The 26,060-nt window shown below is 36.9% G+C and overlaps 1 protein-coding gene across 1 annotated transcript in view; it reads left to right on the plus strand.

Moving 5' to 3' along the window:
* Positions 1 to 14,826, plus strand: part of RBPJ (recombination signal binding protein for immunoglobulin kappa J region) — a 25,681-nt gene extending 10,855 nt beyond the window's left edge. The window contains exons 3-10 of the mRNA XM_009887652.1: positions 2,099 to 2,264; positions 3,392 to 3,566; positions 5,077 to 5,214; positions 5,435 to 5,547; positions 7,637 to 7,777; positions 12,514 to 12,669; positions 13,383 to 13,486; positions 14,299 to 14,826. Coding sequence (XP_009885954.1) covers positions 2,099 to 2,264; positions 3,392 to 3,566; positions 5,077 to 5,214; positions 5,435 to 5,547; positions 7,637 to 7,777; positions 12,514 to 12,669; positions 13,383 to 13,486; positions 14,299 to 14,614 — 1,309 coding nt within the window. The 3' untranslated portion in view covers positions 14,615 to 14,826. The remainder of the gene's footprint in view (positions 1 to 2,098; positions 2,265 to 3,391; positions 3,567 to 5,076; positions 5,215 to 5,434; positions 5,548 to 7,636; positions 7,778 to 12,513; positions 12,670 to 13,382; positions 13,487 to 14,298) is intronic.
* The last annotated feature ends 11,234 nt before the right edge of the window (positions 14,827 to 26,060 follow it).

Consider the following 26,060-nt stretch of genomic DNA (forward strand, 5'->3'; position numbering starts at 1 on the left):
GATAAGTATAAATTTCAGCTTCATGTTTCATGGTTGGGCTGGTGGAAGAATTCTCTTGTGCTCCTACTGTGAAAGTGTTAAATTTTATTTTTGAGGTAGCTTACTGTGTAGTTTCTCAAGTTGATAGTTCCATCAGGAAACATCTGCTTTGCAAATTGGCCAGTTTCTACCTGTTGCCTTGGTTCTGTGTTCTGCATTTTCAATTGGAAGAAAAAAATTCCAGAGCCTTCATATGACCCATAACCACCCCATAGAATAAAATACAAATAGTTAAAACTGATGCAATAAACACGCGAAGAAAAAATGTTAGTTGTTAAATTTTGAGTGGTTTGCTGCTTCTACAGGTGGCTTTCTGTTAATTCATAGTTCCCTATTTATCAAAATTTCTATACTTCAGAACAGTGTGAAGGCAGTAAAAGTGGCACATAATTGTTAGGGTAAGTCTTTGCTGAAATGAATTATCATAATGGAGGAAATATAGCATTTGTTTCTATTTGTTTAGAATTATTAAGTTTAAAAAGCAATCTGTAGCAGCAGTTTCACAATTTAATGGACTTCTCAAACATGCGGATCTTTCGATGTCCCATAGCAAGCTACTTTCTACAAATTCTCTTTTGTAGGCTGTCTCTTTTCAAACCAGAGCATTATACTTTTGAAAGATGTTCATAGATATTTAGGTTGTGTGCATATTGGTATGTCATCGCTTTTGTTGTGTTTTAAAAGAGCAAAATTAAGTGAAAAATTTTCAGTGGATTTATTGGCAAGATAGAAAGTTGGATTTCTTTTTTTGCCTGTGGAGTGTAATTTTCGCTTGTTATCATAACTACTGAGACATTTTGAATGGCCGTAAAACTTAAAATTTAGTGGTTTGTTTCTCTAACAAAGCATATATATTAATTGCGTGCATTAACTGAAATGATTACAAATCTTTGCGTTTATTTATATGGATTCTTAAAATTTACATTTTATTATTATGTGATTATTAACTTAGGACTTTGGTTTCATCTTTTAAGAATTCTGTTGCTTGGAAAAGCATTTTATATCTGTTAAAAATGCAATTTTGCTGAATGGGTAAGATAAAGAAGTGTTTTAGACTTGATTTTCATACTAAAGCTGACTTCTACTAGTAGAGGTTTATATGGTGTTTAATAGAAATAATCCATTAATTCATTTGTCCCAAGCCAAATTTTAAAAAAAAAAAAAATCAATCCTACCTACCTAATTATATAAGGTAGGAGTCATCCTTGGATTTCAGAAATGCCAAGTTAAGCACTACTCTCCAATTTAAAATAAACAGAATACTGAAAAACTTTCTTAGTTATCCTCTCCCTTCATGCCTCTTTAGCTATCTCACAACTAGACGTACTCATTCTGCTTTGCTAACTTTGATCTTATCTAAATGATGATAAAAGCATTGCAGCTGTTGGCTAAGCTAAACCCAAAAGTAGTTGCATTTTAACAATTTGCAGAAACTTCAAGACCAATACATTGTTTCATAATGCTGCATTTAATATTGAACATGTCGCTGTTTGTAGCATCTAAGTGAATTTCAGTCAGTGCTGCTAAAGACTAGATCATGTATTTTGCTAATGAAGATGTAAAATAATCTATTCCATTTAAAAACTGAAAAGAGATTTATGGTTGGATGGAATAGACTCCCTCCATGCTCATGGTGAAACACTAAATGTTTAGGAATTGTAGTCAGCAGTTGTCCATTAAATTAGTTTGTGGAGCTGTTCTGTGTGTACTAATCGCTGCATCATGTTAAGCACCTACAAAAGCAAAATGCTTTCAAGGATTCTCAACTTTAGTTAAGAATCTTTTCTTTGTAAGGGTAGAAAGCATTAGAGAGGTGCAGACTGTTACCTATCATACTGAACTGCAAAGATACTCAGTGCATCTTATGATGATTTTCCTTGCTTTTTCTCTTTTTTGGTTTGCATTTTAGAAAGTCTTCAAGGCAAATGAAGGGCTTTCATGTATAAACTTGAATGCAAAGTGCGAATGGTCTGAGAAAGCTTAGGATACATAACAGTTTCTGTCTCAAGAATTTTCTTGAAAGCTATGTGTAATCTCATAATGCATTTTTCATTTTCAGGTTCTTTTGCCCCCCGCCATGTGTATATCTTATGGGCAGTGGATGGAAGAAAAAAAAAGAGCAAATGGAACGGGATGGTTGCACTGAGCAAGAGTCACAGCCTTGCGCCTTCATTGGTATAGGAAACAGCGACCAAGAAATGCAGCAGCTGAACTTGGAAGGAAAGGTAGAAGAATTGTAATAAACTGCTCAGATTATTGCAAAGGATATTATAGCTACATGGTGCATCTTTCAAGGAATACCCTTGCTTATGTTTGATATCTTTGGTTATACTGTAGTAGATATCACGTAAGTGGTTTAAAAAAATCCCTCAAAAAATATGTAGGATGATTGAACAGGTGGATGTGGTTCATGGGATTATAGCAGGGTACTAACCTTTCATCTGTAGGTTGTTGATTCAGAGTCAGTAGGTTATTTGGTAGGCATCGATGATTAACTGAACTAAGGTGTCTGGCCCAAACTCCATGTCCCTCTCCCTTGCTTGCATGAATGGACAATCTCATCAAGGAAGTATCTGAACATCTGCTGCTAGAAGTGTTCTTTAAATCCCTTTGCGTAAAAATACATTTAAAATAGCATCTTAATAAATTTAGTAGATTTTTTTTCCAGTCATATAAATTGCTACAAGATTTTTTTTTAAAGACACTTGTGATAATTTAAATAGTTGGAATAGATCTGGCAGCACCTGAGGGCTCATTTTAGCTGGTTGTTTTATTAAGCAGGGTTTTGTAGCTACGTAGTATTTCCAGCACAGTCTGCTTAGAAATGCTGAATCGGAAAAGAATAATAAAAGTTCTTTTTGATTTTTTTTTTTTTTTAAGCTCCTGTTGTCTCCTAGCATAAACACTTAGCTGAAAGTAACTTTCTAGTGTTTCAAAACCCAATTATCTCCCATCTTTTTGAGAAGAGTTTGGCTCAACACAGTTTCTGCACAGGCAGCCTCTTGTGCGTGCCCAGGGTACTGCCTGTATAGCTCTATTCAAACGTAGTTTTTAGTAGTGCTCTTCACCACGCAGAGATGGCTTTGACATGGCTATAGTCTCTAATCATCTGTTTTCCAGTCTGGTAATGGTCTCTATAAAGATGGTAAAGTACTGAAGTCGGGTGCCAAACTTCACAAATCTAAACAGTAGTCATAAAAGATATCCATATGGAAGAGATGGAAAAAGCAGTTTCTGAGATGTTGTTGAAACTATTGTACCAGTTTTCTTATCTTGTTCATAATTAAATATACGTAGTTTCTTGAACTGGGTTGGCTTGAAAGAAGAAACAACAGTATGTTTTCACCTACAGAATTATTGCACTGCCAAAACATTATACATATCAGACTCAGACAAGAGAAAGCACTTCATGTTATCGGTAAAAATGTTCTATGGCAATAGTGACGACATTGGTGTGTTCCTCAGTAAACGGATCAAAGTCATCTCCAAACCTTCTAAAAAGAAACAGTCTCTGAAAAATGCAGACTGTAAGTATTTTACAGTTCTTTTCTTTATGTAGCAATTCATTTTGCCTCCTCCTAATTTTTTCTTATGTATTCTGAGGTCTGACTTCAAAGTATATAAAATGAAATTTTCAATTTCTATTTTTTCTAATGTATTTCAGAACTGTATACATCCATGTATTTAAAGTATTCCAATATAGATAGGTTACATTGAGTTTTACACAGTCACAGTTAATTATTTAGCCAACACAAAAGGTTTGCTAAAAAGATTTATTCTGAAAATTGTGTCCTTGTAGACAGTTGCATAAAGAATGCTCTGCCTCAGCTTTCTACGCTGTTGGATCTCTTAAGGTGCCATGAACTGGTGCCTAGGATGTTTTGATCAGTATCAGAGATAGCTTTCAGATAGTAATAAATGAGTAACATCAGGTTATCCAAACTGCACTTTGTCACATCACAGCCTTACTGTCTCATGTCATTTTCCTGTTGGTTTATATTTTTAATATGTTTTGCCTGGTTCCTTTTAAGTAATTGGTTAAGAAATCTGTATGGTGATATTTCACCCAGATTTATATGCTTACTATGTTTTTCAATTAAAGATATCTCTGGTGCTAATGTAGAATTGGGAGCATTTTTGCTTTTCCTCCAAAGTTTTTTGCCTGCATACCACTGGAGCACCTCAAGAGATACCCTTTTTTTTTGTTTGTTTTTCTCTCTCTCTTCACTAGTGCTTTAAAAGGCTCTTCCATCTGTGTTGGGCTGGAACCCATTCACCTATGGAATGTGGATCTCGGGGTCGCTAGCTTGCCACATGGCTAAAGGCAATCTGTTGCTGTGCAGTTCACGCTCGTGGGCTCAGAGTATGCACTGTCGACTTTGTATTCAGACAGATAGTTTTGATGGACAGTGAATACGAATGAAGCATTCTTCGATAGTAAATGTGAACCGAGTAGAAGAAACATGCCCGTTTTGATGGCAAAATGCTAGTTGCTGATTTTTTAGGGGAGCAGACTTAGCGTTTCGCTCTCTTGAATGATAAGTAAGTTCAGATCTGAGAAAATTTCAAGTTGCATGGTTACAATTTTACATAGTTATGTCTGTCTTCCTTTCGATTGATTGTGATTTGTAGGAATAATTATTCTTTATATTTCAAATATATTTCAAATGATCACTGAAAGTTGTCTCAGTACTTCACAAGGGCAAGCTAAAGCTTCTGCTTAAATAATCACTTGTTGGAGAACTATGAACAGAAGGAGTTTTCAGCTGGCCAGTACTGGCCTATTTGGCTAAGTGGCAAAATTCTGTGATGTAGCATGCCTTTGGAGAACAGCCACTATGTATGTTATCCCACTTGTAGTTTTATGATTATATTTGTGACAGACCAAAAATAAATATTTTCTAAATTAACTGGTAGTTGAGAATTTTTTCTTGATTTCCAGTATTAGTTTATTTTACTGTATTTGTGACTTTTTGTTACTTTTCTATGTAATAATGAAATAATTTTATAATCTCAAGTCTGTATGTGTTCTTGCAGTGTGTATTGCGTCAGGGACTAAAGTGGCACTATTTAATAGACTTCGATCCCAAACAGTTAGCACCAGATATTTGCATGTAGAAGGTGGTAATTTCCATGCCAGTTCACAACAGTGGGGAGCATTTTACATTCACCTCTGTAAGTAAAAATGAAGCAATACATTATTTATTTTTTTTTCACCTTCCTCCCTCCATCCCCACAAAAAGTCCTGCATTTTTTCCTCCATAGTAATTGCCTGTACACAGGTTTGTTTTGTTACTGGGTGTATGTTTGATGTAATAGTGTGATATTAAATGTTCCTCCTATCGAGGAAAACAGTGATTAAAACAAACAATGTGAAAATTCCTGTTTCATACAGTGGATGATGATGAATCGGAAGGAGAAGAATTCACAGTGAGAGACGGCTACATTCATTATGGGCAGACTGTCAAACTTGTATGCTCAGTTACTGGCATGGCACTCCCAAGACTGGTACAGTTTAATTTCTCCAATGCTGTAATTAATTTGTAGATGGCTACTTAGTGTAATTGCATAGCTGGATTTGCATTGTTTACAGCTTTTGGCTTTGTATTTATACTTTAGGTAATACATATTTTACATGGAAAATGGCATTCATTTTAGTAAAAGCATATTTTTATACCTGCAGATAATTCTGTAAGCACAGGACAGCTTGTAAACTAAGCATAGGGAATTTTTCAGAATTTGGACCTGCCAAAGTTGGTTAATCTGCAAGCTGTCCTTAAGAAAATGTCTATTTTGAAAACAGTAATGTAGGTCCCAGAGTAGCAAAATACTTTAAATATTGATATTGAATAGATGAGTGGTCTTTGCAGCCAGTAGGACTATTCTGTTTGTTGAGTTCAGCACAGCTTTAACAATGCTCTACTGGTTTGAATCTAAAAGCACTTCTTTGTACATCTAAGGATACATAATGATACCAATGTCAGTTTGCAAAAGCATTTTTGTGCATTTATTAATACTGCCTGTTTTAAATATGGAAGATTGGAAATGCCTTTGGAATAATTTATTTTTTTTTTAGAAAGAGACAATTTCAGCACTTGTCTCTAACACAGAAAAAAAATTGAGGCGTATGGAACTTTGTGACTGATAATAAGCAATGCTTCATGTGAGATCTTCTATGAAACTGTGGTTTGTCAGCCCATTATGAATTTCATACAAGGCTTTGCTAATTCCACTTTTAACTAGATACAATTTTTAGGATGCACCAATGTAAAACTAGCCTTCCCTGCAAGCAGGTTTTTGTTCCCCTTCCCAGACTTACTTTACAAGGATTGTAATGAGAAATTCTCTCTCAATATCAAACTTAGCTAAAAAAGAAAATAGCCTGCTCAGAGTAAATGGTATAACACGATCATTTAAATAGATTAAAAAAAAAATGACATTATTCGACAGAAAAATCCAGACCTGTCCTGATCTGGTTCAGTGCACATGAAATTCCCTAAGAGGATCTCACTTTATTTGTGGGCTACATGGTAGTATTTTCTTACTGCTGAAAGGAGATGCCATCATTTATGATTCCAGAAAACTTACTTGTTGGTAGAAATAGATTAAAACAAATTGGGCTAAAGGTTCCTGTTTTGTTTGCTATTGGGAACGTTTGTCATGCTACCTACAAGATTGATTGAAGGTGGTGCGATTAAAAGGTAACTTGCAGACATTTTATAGGTTAGTGCAAAGACCTTTGAAGAAACAAGTTAACCTTGAAACTTATATTGCTAATAATGCCATTTATTATCATTAGAAATCCCAGAGGACATGGTTGGCTTTCTGATTGTCGGCTTAGAAATCTTCAAGCACTTTGGCTGCTGCTTCTGCTGATGTTGCATAAATGAAGTATTAAACTTTTTTCTAGAAGTTGAGTTAAAATTCCAAGCTACAGATTTCCACTGTCTGTAAGGGAATAATTTTTTTAATTTTTAAAAATAAATCAGTGTAACAGCTCTGAATTAAGCCAGCAGATATTTTTTCACTGAACTGCCAGATGTAAGGAACAATTGTTATTTGCAGTTGTCTTTAAGTAATATTTAATGACCTACTATTGTTAAGATATGCTTATGATTGTTGTGTTTGCAAAACTGTACTTAAGGAGATCTCAATACCTTTAAAGTAAATCCTTATTTTCAACTGTTCTCATTCAGCAACCAGTCTGCCACAGAATGTTGTTGATGCTATCAATGGTGGAAGCTTCTGTAGAAATATATATTAATGCTTGACCTACTGCTCTTTTGTACCAGGAAATGGAACAAAAGTAGATTTTGCTGAAGCTTCAAGTTTCTTCCCCACTCTTATAGGAAAAAAGATAAAATATATATGCATGCAGCACATTGAAGCTGTAGTACTGAGTGTCACTTCAATGTTGTGTTCTTGTTTCAAAAGCTTTGAGAATTATTAATCTAATGTTGGTATTGAAACAGGAGGCATGGAAATAAAAAAAAAAAAAAAGACCTTTCACTTTCTTTGCTAACAGTATATGTGTAATCTCCAATGTAATGAAGTACAGAAATTGTCCTAAGTATATATGTACAATTTTCATTCACAGATAATTCGAAAAGTAGATAAACAAACAGCATTATTGGATGCAGATGATCCAGTATCGCAGCTCCATAAATGTGCATTTTACCTTAAAGACACCGAGAGAATGTATTTGTGCCTTTCCCAGGAGAGAATAATCCAATTTCAAGTGAGTTTTTTTAAATTATTTCAGTAGATAAGAAGAGTGGTTGCCATGTTTTCGTAAATATTCCCAAAATATGTATGAATGCCAGTTTCACAGTTGGCTTTGAATATGAGTCTAATACTTCGTTTTGAAAAGACAGAGGATGGAAAGCAACAAACTTTATCTGCCCCTTTCCAAATCTGTTTTTCTTTCCTCATAACCTTTTTCCATGTCTGTCTAGACAATGAATTCTATTTTCTCCACTGGAAGAAGTGGAAATACACTAGGAACTTGTGCATGCAGTCGTGACATTGTAACTTAACATGTTGATATATGCCAGTGGAGTTGCTTGTGTGTCCGTTTCTAGATTACAGCAAATAGGAAATGATACAGTTCATGATAGTCTTATTTCACGATGAACTTAACAGAGTTGCACTGTCTTGCTCTTGGCTAAGAGCATAAACAGCTATGGCAGTTGGCCACAGTAATTCGTAAAGCCAAGAAATTTGATTTGTCTGTAAATAATGTAGCTCTGTCAGTCTTGAAGTATTTGTTTCTCCAGCAGGTGGAGAACAGTATCCTTAGCAAGTTACTTTAACAGAAATAAACCCCTGGGGAGAGCTGTTTAAAAAAAAAAACAAAAACAAAAACAAAAAAACCCCACAGGGTTCACTTGTTGTGACAGCTTATGTAATATGGCAACAAATTGTGGGTTTAGTCTCATGTGTATGTTAGCATGCTTTTAGCAGGCTTTCGGCATGGTAATTGCCTCAGAGTAACAAGACTGTGACCAAGTTCAGGCCTACCTAAGTATTGCAATTTTCTTGAAAGATCCAGGACAGCTCTAATAGCAAAGGGTGTTGAGAGAGAATGCTGCGCTCTAGGAAGATGACCACACTCAGGAAAGACTTGGGACTTCGTTAGGAGAACAACTGTAGCTTCTTGGGTACGAAAGGTAGAGGTAGGAAAGGAGGAAGTTAACTTTTTAAAGATTTCCCTTAATTTAAAGGAAGGGACAAGAAGGATTGGTAAAGCCTCAGTTGACTTCTGAATTGGGACAATCGAAAGAGAATATGAGAAGCTTTGTTCATATTTCAGGGAACTTATTCATGACTTGTGGCTCAGAAGGGACAAGATCTATTGGTACTACCCACAGCCCATAGCAGAGATATATCTGTCAATATACTTTCTTGTAAAGGAGAACGGACCTTTGTCAAGCTATGAAACGGGAATTGCAGTAACTCAGGATCAACCTTGCTATTTGGTCTTTTCTAAAGTACTGCTGAATGCAGAAGCAACTCTTGCTTCTCTGACAGCTGCCTTAGTTCTGCATCCTGGAATTGCCTGTGGGCCTACCAGGACTTCCTACCACTCTTGACTTTCTGCAGCACTCGTGGAGCCCAATCTGATAAGAGCTCTGAACTTTCCACATGGGTATGGCTTAGGTAAAGGACAACCCGCTATTCTGAATTCTTTTAGTGGAGTAGGTACCTGCTGCTTCTACTTGTTGAATAAAATTGGTTAAATTTATCTGGTTTTTTTTTTTCCTTTGGACCAGAAGACCAAGACCAGAGAAACAGGAATGTGTAGCATCTTTCACCTGCCGCTCTTAAGCGTTTACTGTTGCATGCAGTTCCTATAGTAGTAGTCTAGACAGACTGTGGTCACTGTAAAAGAAGAAAAGGCAAAAAGCACAAAAATACGCAAACTTTACTTTAGGTTGACAAGTCTCATGGATGAATGAAAATAGCCCAATATAGAGACCTTGGAGGCTTAAAGCAGAGAGGCTGTAAAAAGTCAGCAGGTCAGCATGAACCTATGAAAACCTTGCAATTCAGTTGCTGAAGTACCAGCCAGATCTCTCTTTAAAGATGTCCATGTATTCTGGAAAATACAGAAAGAATATAAATAATGCCTTACTGGATCAGAGCATAGTCCGTATCTTTGTCTAACAGCAGCTTACAGGAAGCAGGCAGACCTGGTCACTTTATGCAGTTCAATGCAATTGTACTCTGCCAGCATCCACGCTTCTTGTTTTAAGGGTTGTTCAAGGTAGCATCCCTGACTCCATCTTTTAATATCATTGTGTAGATGACTCCATCTTTTAGTATCATTGTGTAGATGTGTAGCCCATCAGTTTGATTCCTTTTTAATGTGCTGATGCTCTCTTTTTCTGCAGTATCCTGTGGGAGAAAGTTCAAGAGGTTTTCTGTCCTCTTCGTAGTAAACTTTTGCTCTATTGATTTTAAATGATGTAATAGTTCGTGAGTGATTCCAGTTTTGCAGTATTTAGTGAGCAACAGTTCTGCATTCACCCTACCAATCAGCATCTTAATTTCTTATGTCCAAATTGAAGAGTGACAGTCTTTACAATTTCTTCTCATAAGGTCGCCAGCTTCTAGTTACCTCTTCTGTACCCTTTCTTTTTTCACCATGGCTTTCTTAGACGGGAAGACGAGAACTGTACAGAGTATTCCAGAATTGGCTCAACAAAGGATTTACACTGGCAAAATAATACCCGATACCTTGTTCTCCATATTTTTTTTCTGATCGTGTCCAACATTGTGTTGTCTCTTATGGCTGCCACTGTACACTGAGCTGATGATTTCAGAACACTGTCAGTGGTGACTTCAGGATCCTGAATTGTAACTACCATTTTCAAGTTCAGTATTCTATGGACATTGTTTAGAGAACTTTTCTTTGGAAACCTCACTTTTATCTAAATTGAAGTTTGTTGCCACTTTTTTGCCCTCTTTTCATTTTTATGTCCTTCTGGACATAAAATCCTTGCAATTGTAACAGCATTTAACTACCTGGAAAACTTAGGATCATGCAGAATTTTGAAGATTTGACTTTACCAGCACACTGGTGAGGACGTTGAATAAAACTCATCACAACAGCACTCTTGGGGAGGGGACTGCACTGTTGGCTTTTGTGCATTTTGAAAGGAGAATGACTGTTAAGTTCTACCTTTTGCTTTTTGATTTCCTTTAATTAGCTTTCTATTAAAGAAAACTTCTTCTAATCCATTATAATTTAATTTCTTTAATATCCTTTGATATAGAGCTTTCTTGAGCGTTTGTTTTTGGGGGGGAAGGGTTAGTGGTATTTGATTGTTCGGGTTTTTTTAAATCCAAATATAATATGTTCCTTGGATTCCTTTTGTCTGTGTCCTTGTTGTGTTTACCAGTTCTTGGGGAATTCTGTCCTTTATCTGTTAATGTTATGCAATCGTTTGTTTCCCATCCTGTCTCCATGTGAAGCCAGTCAATACATGAGGTACTAAGCATGGTGTTAAGGCATTTCAGTCTTCCAGTGCTACCTCTTGAGACAGTTTAGTTATAAAAGGAAAGGAAAGAGGGACAGAAAAAGGCATCTGGAGGTAAACTGCTGTACTTGGAAGTGACAAGGAAGAGTGCTTCTCCAGAAGAGGAATCATAATCTTTCAAGGATTTCTGTGACAGAAGGAGTAATGTGTTCCTGAAATGATTCTTGACACAGCAGGGCTCTCGGAACAAATTCTGTGATGTTTGCCTTCCGCTTTGTGGCAGGGATTTAGCAGATCTGAAGAAGCCAGTCAAGGGTCTTGTACAGGGTGATTCATTTTAGATATCCATGGTTTTCTTTGTCATGAGTTGAAATACGTCAGTCCATGCCAACAGGAATTGTAGTCAACCTGTAGGAAGTGTCATGCATCAAAATAGTATACAGCAGTTCTTCTTTTGAAGTTGGGCTGGTAATTTAGAAGCTCCAGGTGTTTCTAATAAAAATAACAGTTGGATCTGGAGCTTAGAAAGATCTGTAGTTACTATGCCTGCTGCATACTTCCCTTGCAAACTGTTTTCAGTGCTTTTTTACATGATCATATCAGAATGAAGAGATGCAGCTTTGATCTTAACTTCTTTTCATCTGAACTGGTAAATTTGTGCTAGTTGAAGTTCTTCTAACAGTTTTGAAGGGCGAAGGTTATCATTACGTACCTAGATATCCTTAAAGCTTAATGGAACAAAAAGGAATTCAGGTATTAAAATTAGAATTTTTGAGTCCCTTTTTGGTCTTTTCTGCCCGTGTTTAACCTATACACAATTTCCTTATTGGATGCTAGATGATGGAATTGTTCAGGGAGGCTTTTGTTGCCACAAAGAATAGTTGTCAGGGTATTTTCTATCTATATATATGTAAATTTACTAATTTATTAATATTTAGTAATATTTACAAGGAGACAGTGAAAGTTTCTGACTAATTTGCAAGGTTGTCACTTCAGCTACTCTCCCATGTTTTTGCACAGACACTAAAATATAAGCTCGTGTCTTCCATCATTTTGTGGGTGGTGAACTCCTCTCTAAAAAAAAAAATAAATCTTGGCCAGATGTAAATCATAACTAATGAAAAGTATTCTACTTCAGACTGTAGCTTTTTTAGTCACTTTGCATTAATAAAACAAGATCTATTTTAAAGTAGCTGCTTCTAGTTGCTGTAGTTTGTTGGTTAGTGGCTATTGAATAGAGTTAACACTTTGAAAGCTGAACTAAAATAAAACCCAATAATAAACAGAAAGTTGGAGAGGTGACAGTGTCATAGGTGAGTTACAGTGTTCTCTTTCCTGAAATGTACGTGACTGTTTCTCCAGATCATTTTGTTAGAGGAAAAACATAAGGAAACATGTTTTTGAGATTGTTACTGGGTGAGTTGGTTTTTAGCTCTGTGACTTGGCAGATGAGTCTACAGGTCAGATTTAAAACTTTTCTTTATTTTCTAAGGCCACTCCATGCCCAAAAGAACCAAATAAAGAAATGATTAATGATGGAGCTTCTTGGACAATCATTAGCACAGATAAAGCAGAATACACTTTTTATGAGGGGATGGGACCGGTCCATGCTCCAGTGACACCTGTGCCTGTTGTAGAAAGTCTTCAAGTAAGTTGTTCAGTTTTTTTTCCAATAAACTCTTTTATGTGAGATTACTTTTGTCATACTGATTTAACCTCCATGGTACCTTTGTGGAATGCTGTAGGAAAATATGCTTACTATCTTTATAAATAGGAAAATTACTTTATGTTGCAATAATTTTTCTTACCTACATTTCAGAATACACAAGACTATCCATCACAGGAATAATATTAGTATTATTCTATATATTAAGAATTTTATTTCTTAAAATACTATGGTAGTGATGTACTTAGGACTTCTACTTCTGTTTGATTATTTAGAAATCAACGTTGGTTCTTAAAACAGCCAATTATAGATCAAAGAGAGCCAGGCTGAAATCTTATTAAGAAAATCAGCATTCTGCTTTGGAAAAACTGGAAGCTCTTCTAACATGTTCTCTGAAAGATTCTTTGCTCTTTGTTTTCAAAGACTTGTTGACTTCTAAGTAGCCACTATCAAAACTTAGAAGTTCCTTCAGGATATCAAATTAATTGGCAGTATCTTTTAGATGTGTTACGTCTTTACAGTTCAGTTGTGTAGGTCTGTTTCTTTCAGTTTTATCCAGCTGATAGAAACAGCACTGTTTACAGTTCTTGTATGCTGTGAAGAATTCCATTTTCTTCTGAGAGGGTGGTGTTTGGTTTTATTAATACGTAATTTTGTGTGGATTTTCTTCTTTTTTCTATTCACTCCCTTTCCAGTTGAATGGCGGCGGGGATGTAGCAATGTTGGAACTTACAGGACAGAACTTCACTCCAAATTTACGTGTCTGGTTTGGGGATGTGGAAGCTGAAACCATGTACAGGTACAGTATTTCCTGCTACTTTTATGGTGATTACGTTTTACTGGATGCTTTGAAGAGTGTATACTTGTGTGTATACACTTCAGTGTATACTTTCTGCCCTGCAGAAAGGGATTTGGGGGTGCTGGTTGACAAGGAGGCTCAATATGAGTCAGCAGTGTGTCCTGGCAGCCAAGAGGGCAAACTGCATCCAGCTGCTCAAAAGGAGTGATTATCCCACTGTAATTAGCATTAGTGCAGCCTCACGTTGAGTACTGTGTGCAGTTCTAGGCCCCACAATTTAAGGAGGATGTTCACGTACTTGGATGCATGCAGAGGAGGGCAACAAAACTGGTGGAAGGGCTGGAAGGTGTGTCCTGTGAGGAGTGGCTGAGGACTTTGGGTTTGTCTAGTTTGGAGAAAAGGAGGCTGAGGGGCGACCTCATTGCTCTCTATGGCTTCCTGAGGAGGGGAAGTGGAAAGGGAAGTGCTGAGCTCTTCTCCCTGGTATCCAGTGATATGACGTGTGGGAGTGGTTCAAAGCTGCGTCATGGGAGGTTCAGACTTGACATTAGGAATCATTTCCTCACCAAGAGGGCGGTCAAACACTGGAACAGGCTTCCTAGAGAGGTGGCTGATGCCCCAAGCCCGTCAGTGTTTAAGAGGCGTTTGAACAATGCCCTTAACCACATGCTTTAACTTCTGGTGAGCCCTGAAGTGGTCAGGCAGCAGGGCTAGATGATCGTTATAGGTCCCCCCCCAAATGAACTATTCTGTTCTGTTCTATTCTTGAAGCTTAAGTTTTATTAAGCTCAGTTGATTCTCCTGTTTTTCAGGTGCGCAGAGAGCATGCTATGTGTTGTTCCAGACATTTCCGCATTTCGAGAGGGTTGGAGGTGGGTCCGTCAACCAGTCCAGGTTCCAGTAACTTTGGTCCGTAACGATGGCATAATTTACTCCACCAGCCTTACCTTTACATACACACCGGAACCGGGGCCACGACCACACTGCAGTGCTGCTGGAGCAATCCTCAGAGCCAACTCAAGCCTCATGGCTTCCAGTGAAACAAATACAAACAGCGAGGGAAGTTACACAAACGTCAGCACAAATCCAACCAATGTCACATCATCTACAGCAACTGTAGTTTCCTAACTACTGTTGTTTGCCTGGACTTTAACTGACTTCTAAGTGCTACATTCAAGAGAACTGAACAATTTTTGTGGTTTCATGGGAAAACGCCGTTCCATTTTAGGTGATACTATTTGAACCTTGTTACCTGCAAGTGCTGATCTTAAATATAGAAGCCACAATAAAAAAAAAAAACATCCGAAACATAAGAACTTTATTGAAAATCTATTTTTCAGCTGTTTTTTTTTAATGGGCAAGAAACAAAAAATGTGGCTGGGATACATGTTGAGCAAACTAGAAAACATGAACACAACATAGTTTTTATGGACCAAGGAACTTGTATAAGCTTTAGTATAAAAGGTACATTTTCACCATACCTTTTTTGTATCACGACATATAGTACACTTTTGTTACCAAATAGTTTATATTTTTTTTTCCTCTGAGCTTTTGCTCTGAAGTATATTCAGGTTCCAAGCCTGACCATGCTTGTATAATCTAATTACCATACTCTTCCAGTTTTAAAAAAATATATATATTTTTGGTCTGTGGCTGGAACTGTTCCTTTTTTTAAACTGAAGTCTTGTGACTTTTTATGAACTGAAATTGTTTTTATTTCAGCAAGTAGAACCTTGTAAAGGCCAGCATATTTTTTTTAAGATTATATGAAGTCTGTGCAAAAGCTTTAAAAAATGCCTCTGCCTTGCCTGCAATACATGCAATGTATGTTAACTTTAGTGCTCTGTTTTCAGTCATTGTTAATAGTTATTTCTGTTTTTCTTTTTTAAATATGTATTTATAGTGATAATTCATGAGGTTCTAACATTACATGAGTTTTTTTTAAAGTGGCATCTCAAGCAGTCATATTAATGATTGTTCGTGTCACAGGCATACGTTGGTGTTTTGAAGAGTTGTTACTGGGTTACTCCCCCTCTTCCTTGCTCAGTCATATTGCATCTGAAAATGTTTCAGGATCTGTTCAGGTTTTTCTAATCTTGTACATAATTTGTATTAAGTGTAAGTTAAATGTTTTATTTCGAAAGTGGAATGTTCCCAATGACTTCATTTGGCAGCATGTCTTCTGTCTTGTTGGCATGTAACTAAAATACCATGAGAAGTATGTGCAACAAATGGGATCGGTAGGTGATGCCCTCCATCACTTGAGAATCACAACGAGCATGTTTTTCTTCATACTGTTCAGTAAATTAGGCCAGACTTTGGTGTAACACTTGTATTGAGAACGTGCTTTCATTGTGAAGTGATCATACCATGATAACTAGAAGTAAATTTTATTACTTAGAACTGGGCAAATAGAAAATCGTAAAAGCACTATGAAGATGTCAACTCCTCCCATCCTTATTTCCTGTGGGTTTCTTTTTCCCTGCCAACAGCTTGTGCAACATTCAAGTCTTCTCTCCATCATAAATTCAAGGCTCATTTGCACTTTGACTTAGTTGGTTGTTGCATTTGTTTTTCATTTTGACTTTGCCATGTTTTGTCCCTCTGTGTAGACCTGCCTGCTTCATTTGTATTTGAAAGTGTACCGCGGTAGCTCATTTGTAGTCACAGAACTAGGCATAGACTCATAGGACAAGTTCTGATAGCGTGATCTTCCTCTAAAAGCCAAAATACAAATTTTATGGTGTGTTCAGTCTTTTCTGTACCCTGAAGCAAGAGCCACAACTGCTGTGTAAATGTGAACCTGTGGCTTCCTACAGTGCGTTGCTTACAAGCTTATCTGTTGACCATTTTCATAAGGTTTTTACTTCTGACCACTTATTCCAGTTTGGACACCCACCACCATTTTAAAGTGTTGTCTCTGCACCGTGTTTGTGTACTCTGACGCTCCATTCTACTTGTTTGCTTTAGTGTTCTGGTGTGTGTGTGGAAACCATGTGGTTAAAGGAAGAAATCGGTTATAAAGCATATTTAGCTAATAGTAAAATCGGTGCCACTGTCCTTCTAAAATGTGCTTGTATTCTACCACAGGCCTTCATATTTGCTATTCTGTATTACAGAACTTACTCCCATGACACACTCGCGATGCTGGTTCTTAGCACAGGTGAATACTGCCTCACCTCATCTCCGTTTCCGTGACCAAGGGCAGAATTCATTGTGGCCTTATCTCTCTTTTAAACTGTTTACTGGCAATTACTTGCAAATCTGTTTACCTTTGTATGTGCTATACAACTTCATTTTAATTTTGTTGTGGCAAGAATCATTTCACAGTGTTTTTGTCAGAAGCACGTATCTTGCAGTACGGCTTAATTCAAGAGCCACAGATTTTCGTCGCTAATGAGACTGAGAATGAAAATAAGCGAGATATATATATCAGATTTAGAGGGTATTCAAGAACAAACCATGATATACACACAGTAGGCAAACCGTAACAAGCCTTTTAACCTTCAAAGACTATTTAAAATAGCTTTTCAGAACTTGACACCTGCTTTTATACTCATTATTTTAAAATTTTTACATATAAATGCAATACTTTTTATATTCAGTTTCTTTACTTGCAATAATTTTGCCCAATACATATAATATTCCTTGACTTGTAAAGAACCTAATGACTTAGCCTAATTTCTGCTGTTCTACACACTACAGCCAAGTGGGTGAGAAAAAGAGACTATTAAGTTCTGCTTGCGAGACCATTTTAAACCCCATTTTTCCCTTGGGCTTGTGGCTCCATTGTTGCCAGTAGTTATTCTGTAGTACAGAAATGGTCTTCCAGGTCCTTACTGTTGTTAAGATGTCCAGTTGTTCAGATATATTATCTTCCTGAACTTTTTCCTGTGGGGTGATATTGTTACATTTATTGGCCTTGTGAGCTGTTAATCAATTTTCATGATATTAACAATATCTCAAGATTTTGATAAAACTACTTTTACAATGTTTCAGTATGAAACTATTATAACTGTTCAAGTCTAGCTGTTAAGTCTGCTGTTAATTCTATATACATAGAAATTGAGTCTGTGTTCAGAATGTTGTTATAGTTCCAACTATGGGAAGAAGAAGCAAATTAAGTGCTCAAATTTAGCTATGCCTTTTCTTGTTTTCTTTTGTTTGGAACTGCATTTCAGAATTCAACACTAGCGTAGTCTTTTAATAATCTGCTGCTGCTGTTTTTTCCTAATTATTTGCCCTAAGGGCATCCCACAACTGTGTTAATAATGGTATTCTGTACTTCTTTTCATTGCCCAGATGTATAAGATCAGAATGGTTACCTGAAAAGACATAAACTCAAGACATAAAACGGTGAAATCCCCGTATACAAAATATTATTGCCAAGTGAAACAGATTACCTATTGGAAGTAAGCTACCCACTGGTAGATTCAATGACTCCGTAGAGGTGTCCATCTTGAAACTAAGACACTCTTCAATTATTAACCACATTATTTACTTTCTTTCAAAAGCAGCTGTGTTTATGAGTACTGAACAAATGTGTATACTTTCCTGTGCCAGACTTTGACTTTGTTTTCAAGCACTGTACTGTGGGATTGAGTGGCAGCTTTGTTAGAAAAAGAAGTAATATTAGGGTTTCTACTTAACCCTTTTAGGACTGAACAATTTCTTCCCTTTAGAAGCTGTAAAATAAACGAGCAGTTCTAACTTTGTAAACATTCTGTCTGTGTTCAGCACTGCATTTGCCCTATCTGGAGGTGCTATGCTAATGTCATTATTATTTTTTTTTTTTTAAATCCTGTAGCATGTGTATACATTCAGTCTTAAAAGGGTTATTTTTACAAACTGTGCACCTGTAAAGTTTTAGCAATAAGGTAGAAAAATGAGCAAGTTTTTACCATAATTTTGTAGAATTAATTGCTCAGTTCCATATTTCATCAAGAAAAACCCTGCAATATGGGCAGTTTTGAGGATTAAATAAAAGTGAAATGTAAACCACATAAAAGTGTTTTTGTCAAGTGTACTCTGTGTGTGTATGTGCATATACTATCGTGTTTCTTTTTTTTTTCCTACAAGGCTAAAGATAAAATGCCATGTTACTGTTGATGTGACAAACATAATTGAACATCTGTATGATGATATCATAAAAGCCGTTATGATTTGATCAGGTGTTGAAAATTGCCACGTTTTTGTGGATTTTTTTCAATGTTAACCAAGGAATATGATTGATTTTTATTTATTTATTTTTTTTTGCGAATGAACAGTGAGGTCATCTATGGAACCAGAACAACACAAAAGAAGACCAGCCCCAGGAGTGGAAAAGTCATCAGTAGTTGTGAGGCTGTGCACACTGGACTCCACTTAAACGGGATATGGAATGTCCACTCAGAAAATCTATATTGGTGTCATTATTGCTTGTATTATTGCTGGAGTTAGATAAGAAACTGTTTTTTCCAATAATGTAAAAACAAAAAAAATCCAAACCAAAAACGGTTCACTTTTTTATATTATTTATTAAATAAGAAAAAATGAACTGTGTTTAATTGTTTAACTTTAGCAACTTTACTATTGCAAATAATATACCTGACTTCTTTTCATCCTTTTCTTAGTTGCAGACGGTCCGCTGTTTCTTCCAGTTGATTAATAACCAGAACTAGAAATTTAGCAAGCTAGCTTATTTCTTGCTTTGACAGAATACTCTAGTAAGGCCACAAGGAACAACTAGAAATTATGCGCTCTTTTAGTTTGCAAGCACGAGTGACACAGTCACTTGAAAAAAGTTTCTGAGATGGGAAGTGGACACAACAGAGAGAGAATTTGGAATGGCAGAAACCTACCAGTGCCAGGTTTGTATTAAACTAATACAAGAAGTACTGGTTTATCCAAAAGACTGCACAGGGGGCAGAAGCACAGTTCTTCTGTTAAGAAGGTGTGGCAAGAGCCAGAGAGAGAGATTTCATTGGGAAAAAAAAAAAAAATCATTTGACTATAAAGAAACACTACAGATTTTTATTGAAACATCTGCAAAGGTGAGTGCCGTTGTTATTAAGAGACACGAAATAGCCACAAACTCAACACTGGTAGAGCGGCTGTTTGAAACAGGGACAGTATGGGCAGATTACGTTTCAGAATTATTTCAGAGACTCTGCAGTCTGTTTCTGGAATGACAAATTGATTCTTCTGCAACAGAATAGAAATTAGACCTGAGGTTTTGGCAAAGAGAACAGTCACTTGCTAAACTTCAGTGTTGGTATAGTTGGAAGAAAAAACATGCAATAGCGCTGGTCTTAAATAAAGAACTACAGATATAAAAAAATCCTCATCTAAACCTTGGCAATTAGCTATATATAGATAGTCTCAATAATAAATACTGTTCAAATACAGAGTAGAGGATTAAAAGGAGAATGGTGTGAAATTACTTGGCTAGAAGATAGTATTTTCTTGGAGGATTCCGTGCAATATATGCTGTTCCAGAATGTGTGGAATTACAGAACGAAGAGAAGTAGTTTCCCTTTCACGGTGCCCTGTTTAGGTTGGAGCCGCATGCTTCTGAGAAGGGTAGAAAAGGCCTCTGTGCTCAAATTGTGTGTCTTTATTTCTGATATCCTGTAACACATGCTTAGTGTGAGGCCAAATGCAGGGAGAGTTACAGCCCATATTATTTATTTTAAAATATTTTTGTATGGAATAAATCAACATTAATTATGTATGCTAAAGAGATAAGTTGATGAAGTCTTGATTCACTGTAGAAGCAAACTTGCAAGCTAACTGCTATCTGAAAAAGATCCGATAAAGCCTTCTGACTTTGACATCCTTCAGATTTTACCTCTCCAAGTATGGAAAAGGATGGTTAAAAATTTGCTGTCATCTTTTTCCATGCGCTATTGTCTTTGTATGCTAGTCTCGCTTCCCTTACTTCTCATGTGTGCTTTTCCAGATCCTTAATTAGTGTGTAGTTTTTCTCAGAATGTGTAAGTTTTGTCGCATAATTTAGGAGAGCGGAGTTGTTGGTAAGTAAGGTGAACTGTAACTTTTGAGACCATGCTGTCGTGTCTCTGCTGTTGCTACCATTGTGCTGTGGGGTGGAGGAGAAAGAAGTGTTAGTTGGTTGTTTTTTAAGCTGCTTGTAGGTACTTTGAATGGAAGTTTCTACAGATCTGGCCTTAATGATCTGCAGGTCTTTATCTGAAGATGACATGTGATTTGGAACCATATAAAGGTACTTGTGAATCTTTATCTGAATGTAGAAATTCTTTGCTTATTATTCATCTTCAATTATATTTCCTGTCATGTTGCCCCCTGGTCTATGTTCATTAAAACCCTACATCTCCTCTGCTTTGAACTAAAACACTTTTGTTCTCTTTGCTGATTTGTTCACTGGGAAATTTGTCCATTTCCACCTCTGTGTTTCACAGGGAAGATGGGACCTTGTGCCGTTCCAGCTACTTCTATGCCCTACCTCCATCTCTCGCTTTCTGCTTTAGCTTCTCCCGAGTGATGACTTTGAGGCCTTTGACATACAAATAAATAATAGCAACTGCATTCATTTCTTCATTGCTATACCGATACATTAAGAGATTTACAGTAAATTGCTATCCATTGGCCACCCTTTACAGAAGGAAGGATTTCATTACAGAAACCACAGCCTTGCAAACCATAGAATTGGAATCTTTTTAAGAACTTCATAGTTCTGCTTGAAGAGTAACTTCAACAATTGTGTAAAAGATAGAACACAGATCTATACGTGCTCTGTTTTCTGCCTGGAAATTGTCTGTTTTAATAGCCAGCTGGGCACAAACGTGCAATTAGTTCTTAAAATCTCTGAGTTTAATTCTTGTTTAAGTCCAGTGATGTGGTTTTTTTTGGTTTTGTTTTAGCAAGACAGTTTGTCTAGTGTTTTTCTTAGGTTTGATAGTTCTGATAGAATTGCACGTAATCAGTTCAGAGTTAATCCAGCCAAGGTATCTGAGCTGTGAAATAGGATGTGGTCCCGAGATCCACGTTGGTGTGTTCAATACACAAGGCAAATGTGACAGCAGTGACTTCAAACTTGTTTTTTTGGTGTCTGTCCAAGACAGCTTTGTGTGATACTTCTGGTATGGACGTCTAGTTGCAGAGTTGAGTTCAGTGTGAACTCTTAAGTATTTCTTTACCTGCATAAACATGTCTCATGCAGCACCATATAGATAAACACACACGGCAAAAAACACCCAAAGACACAAACGGTGGGTTTGTATCTTGCTAGCTTCCATCGTTCCCTTTCGTCCCCAGTAATCTATTACTATAATATCTTAAATTATGTCTTTTTCCTATTCTTGTACTTTTTTCTGTTTGTTCTCAATTAGGTGTGCTTCAAATTCCATTTCAGTTCTCTCACTGTCAACAATTTTACTTCGTAGGAATCGGGAGCCAGAGGATTCATGGTGATTGATTTTACTGCCTTAAAAAAAAACAGAATTGGGAATTCCCCAAAAATGTGAGAGATTCAGCAACATCATTAGATTTTAACATGAAAGAAATCACTGGGTTAGGAAATGGTATATCTGATTATTTTTTTTTTATGTACTCATATCTTGGTCTTAACGAAAGGTGTTTCTATGCTTTGCCTTTGAAAGCAAGAATTTAAAATTTCTCACACTGTTTCACATAATTCTGTGGAATCCTTTGTTTGCAAGATTGAGAAAACAAGCACCTCAACATGCAGACAAGGCAACTGCAGATTTGCCTTTTGATGTCAGTGCAGTTTCCAACACAGCATCTGCTTTCTTCTTTAGAGGGAAGAAAGCAAGCGGTCGCAGTGTTCCTTTATCTTGCTCAGATTTTATAGGTGTTGCAGCCTGATTTGTATAGCAGTAATTTCAAGCATTGTGATTAAGTGTAGTCGCTAAGGTGGCACACTCTGGCAGTCTGCGGTAATAGAAAGCAGTAATTCTGCTGGGTGTTAGTGCAGATCGCCATATGAAACCATTGCCAAAAAAAAAAAAAAGTATTTTGTATTGACAAAGCAGCCAACTAACACAAAATTCTTGATGAAGTAGGAGTTTGGTTTATTTTTTTCCAATTGAAAATGTCTTGTGGCAGTGCTGTGCAGATTACTGCTTAGTTATTGTGAATTTCAGAATAGAGTTCCAAGCAAATTAGATTATTTCTGAAGGGCCTGATGTGGATTAACCTTTGTGTGGGCATGTCTATCGGTGTTGCCGGTCCTTTTGCCACTTCCTACTGCTTTTAAGAGTATGCGGGGCTTTAAGGAGCCATCTGGGTTTTGGACTCCGCTTGATGTGATGACCTCAGTTGCAAGACTGATGTCTATGTCATCTTCCCAGTTTCGCACAGTCAGAAAGTTTTGGACTTCTAAATCAATTTTTAATAAACAGTTTTACCTTGCAGATTTAATAGACATACGAATCAAACAATGATCTGAAAAAATGGTTTATTCTTTATTTAATTTACAAGTAATGTTGATAAGGAAAATTCTTTTCCTTATTTTGGGAGGATAAATGCAATCGGTGAGTATTTAAGCTTTCAAATACATCTGCGCTTTCTACCAAGTGGTTAATTTATCAAGTTAACAATGATTTTATGCTATTCATTCAAAGAAAAAATGTGATGTGATTTTTATTGGTTTGTATTTCTGCCTTCAGATACCTTGTTCTTTATCTGAGCTGTCACGAGCCAAGTGTGTTTCATCCTAAAACTTATGATCTGTGTGTCTTTATGTTCTGGACTTTTTCAAAATTCACAGCTTGAAATGAAAAATTTTGATAAAATTCTACTTTTGCACAACTCTTTACTGTCAGCTTACAGGTAAACTTACAGAAAACAGATATTGGCTACCAATATAAATGTGTTAAATTAGAAAATAACAACAAAAAAAATCCATCTGCTCTCACAGGATGATGAAACAATAAACTAGGCTTACTACCTGCATGGGATTATCTTCACAGCTAGGAGAAAATTTAAATGTGTCATGCAGTCATAGCTTTTAAAAATGAGATGTGAGTCTCTGTTTGCAGCTTGTTCCTCCACCTACCTGGAGGAATACAGTGATGAAATATGGGTAGAGTTTTGCCAGTCGTCTGCTGGGATCTGGGAAAAGTTTATTAATGAGTTTTGCGTTATATTACCATCTAACTTCTCTTTCTCTCACCTCTACTTTCATCCCGTTTTAACAAGTAAATTCTTTGCAGCTGGTCATATCAGAGCGAACACTAAAAATATTGATGTTTATCTTGTTTTTCAATTAATTCAGTATTTACGTGCCTATGAAAATGTTCCTTTCTTTTAAAAATTATGTTTAAATTCTAGTCAGTTTGTGAAGCGTTCTCTGCAGAAGCACTATGGCACGTTCAGTGCAAACTGAACTGTTTTCATTATTCTGATGCAGGAAATTCACAGTCCTAATACAATAATATCCTGATGCAAAGGATATTTGTCCAAGTCCCAGACAGGGGTGGAAAAAGTGAGTTTAGACCTTAAGTTAAACTTAAGTACTGCCAAATTATTGCAGAAAATGGAAGGAGAGAGGTAACAGCAAAAGTGAGCGCTAGTTTTTAAGCCAGACTGCTGGATATTTCAGGGCTGATGGGAGTTATGAATCGTGTAATGGATTCAGTCGTTAAAGTCTGAGTGTTACTTGTTATAAAGGCCAAGAGGATGTGCTGGTTTTTAGTTTGTTTTTTTTTCCACTGGCCAACAGCGATGTAGGGTTGGAAGGAGGAATGATCACATGTGAAACCCCTCTGTTAAGTACCAGTTACAGTGTCACCTCCATGGCCTGAACTTATGAATCGTTTTATTCTAAAACCTGACAACGTAAAATGGGAAAGATCAAATAACAGATTAATGATAATAACCATTTAATAAGCTGTGGGAGTCTAGCAGAACTGAGTTCCACGCTATTGTTTTCTAGAACAGTTGTTCATTAATTGACAATTGTTCATGAATTGTCATTGGTAAACAGTCAAGAGTTCAGGTATAAAATCAAATCATATACAAGATATCTACTGGGAAAACTCAGGCATATGTGCCATCCAAGTTGAAATCCTCTTGAATCTACCTAATCTTAACCAATTTTACAGGGCCACATAGAGCAAGTTTAGGAAAAAGAAGTGGTAAAGGGTAAAAAAAAAAAAAAAATTCTGGTCGAGATACTTGCTTTGGATGCAAAGTTGGGACATCAGTAGCTCTCTTGCATCTCACTGAAGTACAATAATTGTTTCTCTAGGTATTTATAATCCGTTTTCCCTGTTTTTCCAATTCACAATAGTTCATAGGCATTGATAAAACCCCAGACCAGAGCGGCTGTAAAGTCTGTCTTACGGGTAATGGTTTTGTGGGTCCGTTTCACCTGGAATGGAGCAAACTGAGATTTAAATCCTTTTTCTGAGGCAGGAACAGGAAGAACTAAAACCTGATTCTCTCTCATCTTAAATCAGAAGTTCTGTGTTGAACTAGAGAAGCTTTCTCTCTGCCAAAAAGGGTTCACTCTGACTGGCTCGTCTCCATCAAAAAGGTTTTGATTAGATAGTTTAATAGGAAAGCTCCTGACGAACTCTCATTTCCCCTAACTTGCCAGTCGAAGCTGAACTGTAAAGTTCTTCAAGGAGTGAATTATATCCCTGAGATGGAGAGATACGAATGATTTGATGCGCACAAATGAAAAGCAAAGTCATGTTACCAGAAGATGCTGAAGAACCATCACCTTCAGTATTTTCAGGTCCTTGATAAGGGTCTGGGCACAGTCTCATAGGCAAAAACACGAGGGATAAGAATGGATTTGTGTATAAGGGGAACTGGGGGCTACTGGACTTCAAACTGTAGCTGCTGCCCATAAAACCCCTGCTGCCTGTTCTTTGAGGAATATGCCAATAATGTGCTGTGTTTCTACTTGCCAAACCATCTAAACAAGTCACCCTGGTAATGAGCCGAGCTTTTGAACGGAGAGATGCAGGAATCTCAGCTTAGAGACGGGGCGGAGAATTTCAATTCGTTAAGAAGGTGAAAGAATCGTTTTTCTTGTAAATGATACAAAGCCAGACGAGACTCTCGGCTTCAGTGGCTTCCCAAGCCCCAGCCCCACACCACCCTCCCTAAGTGGGTGTCTGGGTTCAGAATTAAAAGTCCCAGTGGAGACACCTGAGTGGGATTCTGGGCTGATGTGTTGAAGATTAGTGGGAACAAGCACTTGAAAATAAATCCTCTTGCGTACCCAGAGAAAAGGGGCCTTGTGCTTTATCCTGACATCTTTACCCAGACAAACTCTCATTGATGACAAAAGAATCTGCAAACGTAAGCCCAAAATTGTTGGCAGCAGCTGCTCTTTGGGAGCGAACAGATTTAGATGGGACTGACCCCAGACTGGGTTTGAAGCAGAACTACTGAAGCATAGGAGGTTTCCAAGTCAGCAGCAGCGCCTCAGGTGTTCTGCAGGTCTGGCTTTAGAGCATCTCTTGCATCATTTATCCCTTTCTGAAGATTTCTGTTGCAGGTGTAAACTACCTCATCCACTCACCCAGGCCAAAAGACATTTAAATGTCTACATTTAAAACTAATTTCCTCTTATTTCCCT

Source organism: Charadrius vociferus, unplaced genomic scaffold (assembly GCF_000708025.1).
Source record: "Charadrius vociferus isolate BGI_N301 unplaced genomic scaffold, ASM70802v2 scaffold306, whole genome shotgun sequence".
NCBI classification, from domain to species: Eukaryota; Metazoa; Chordata; class Aves; order Charadriiformes; family Charadriidae; genus Charadrius; species Charadrius vociferus.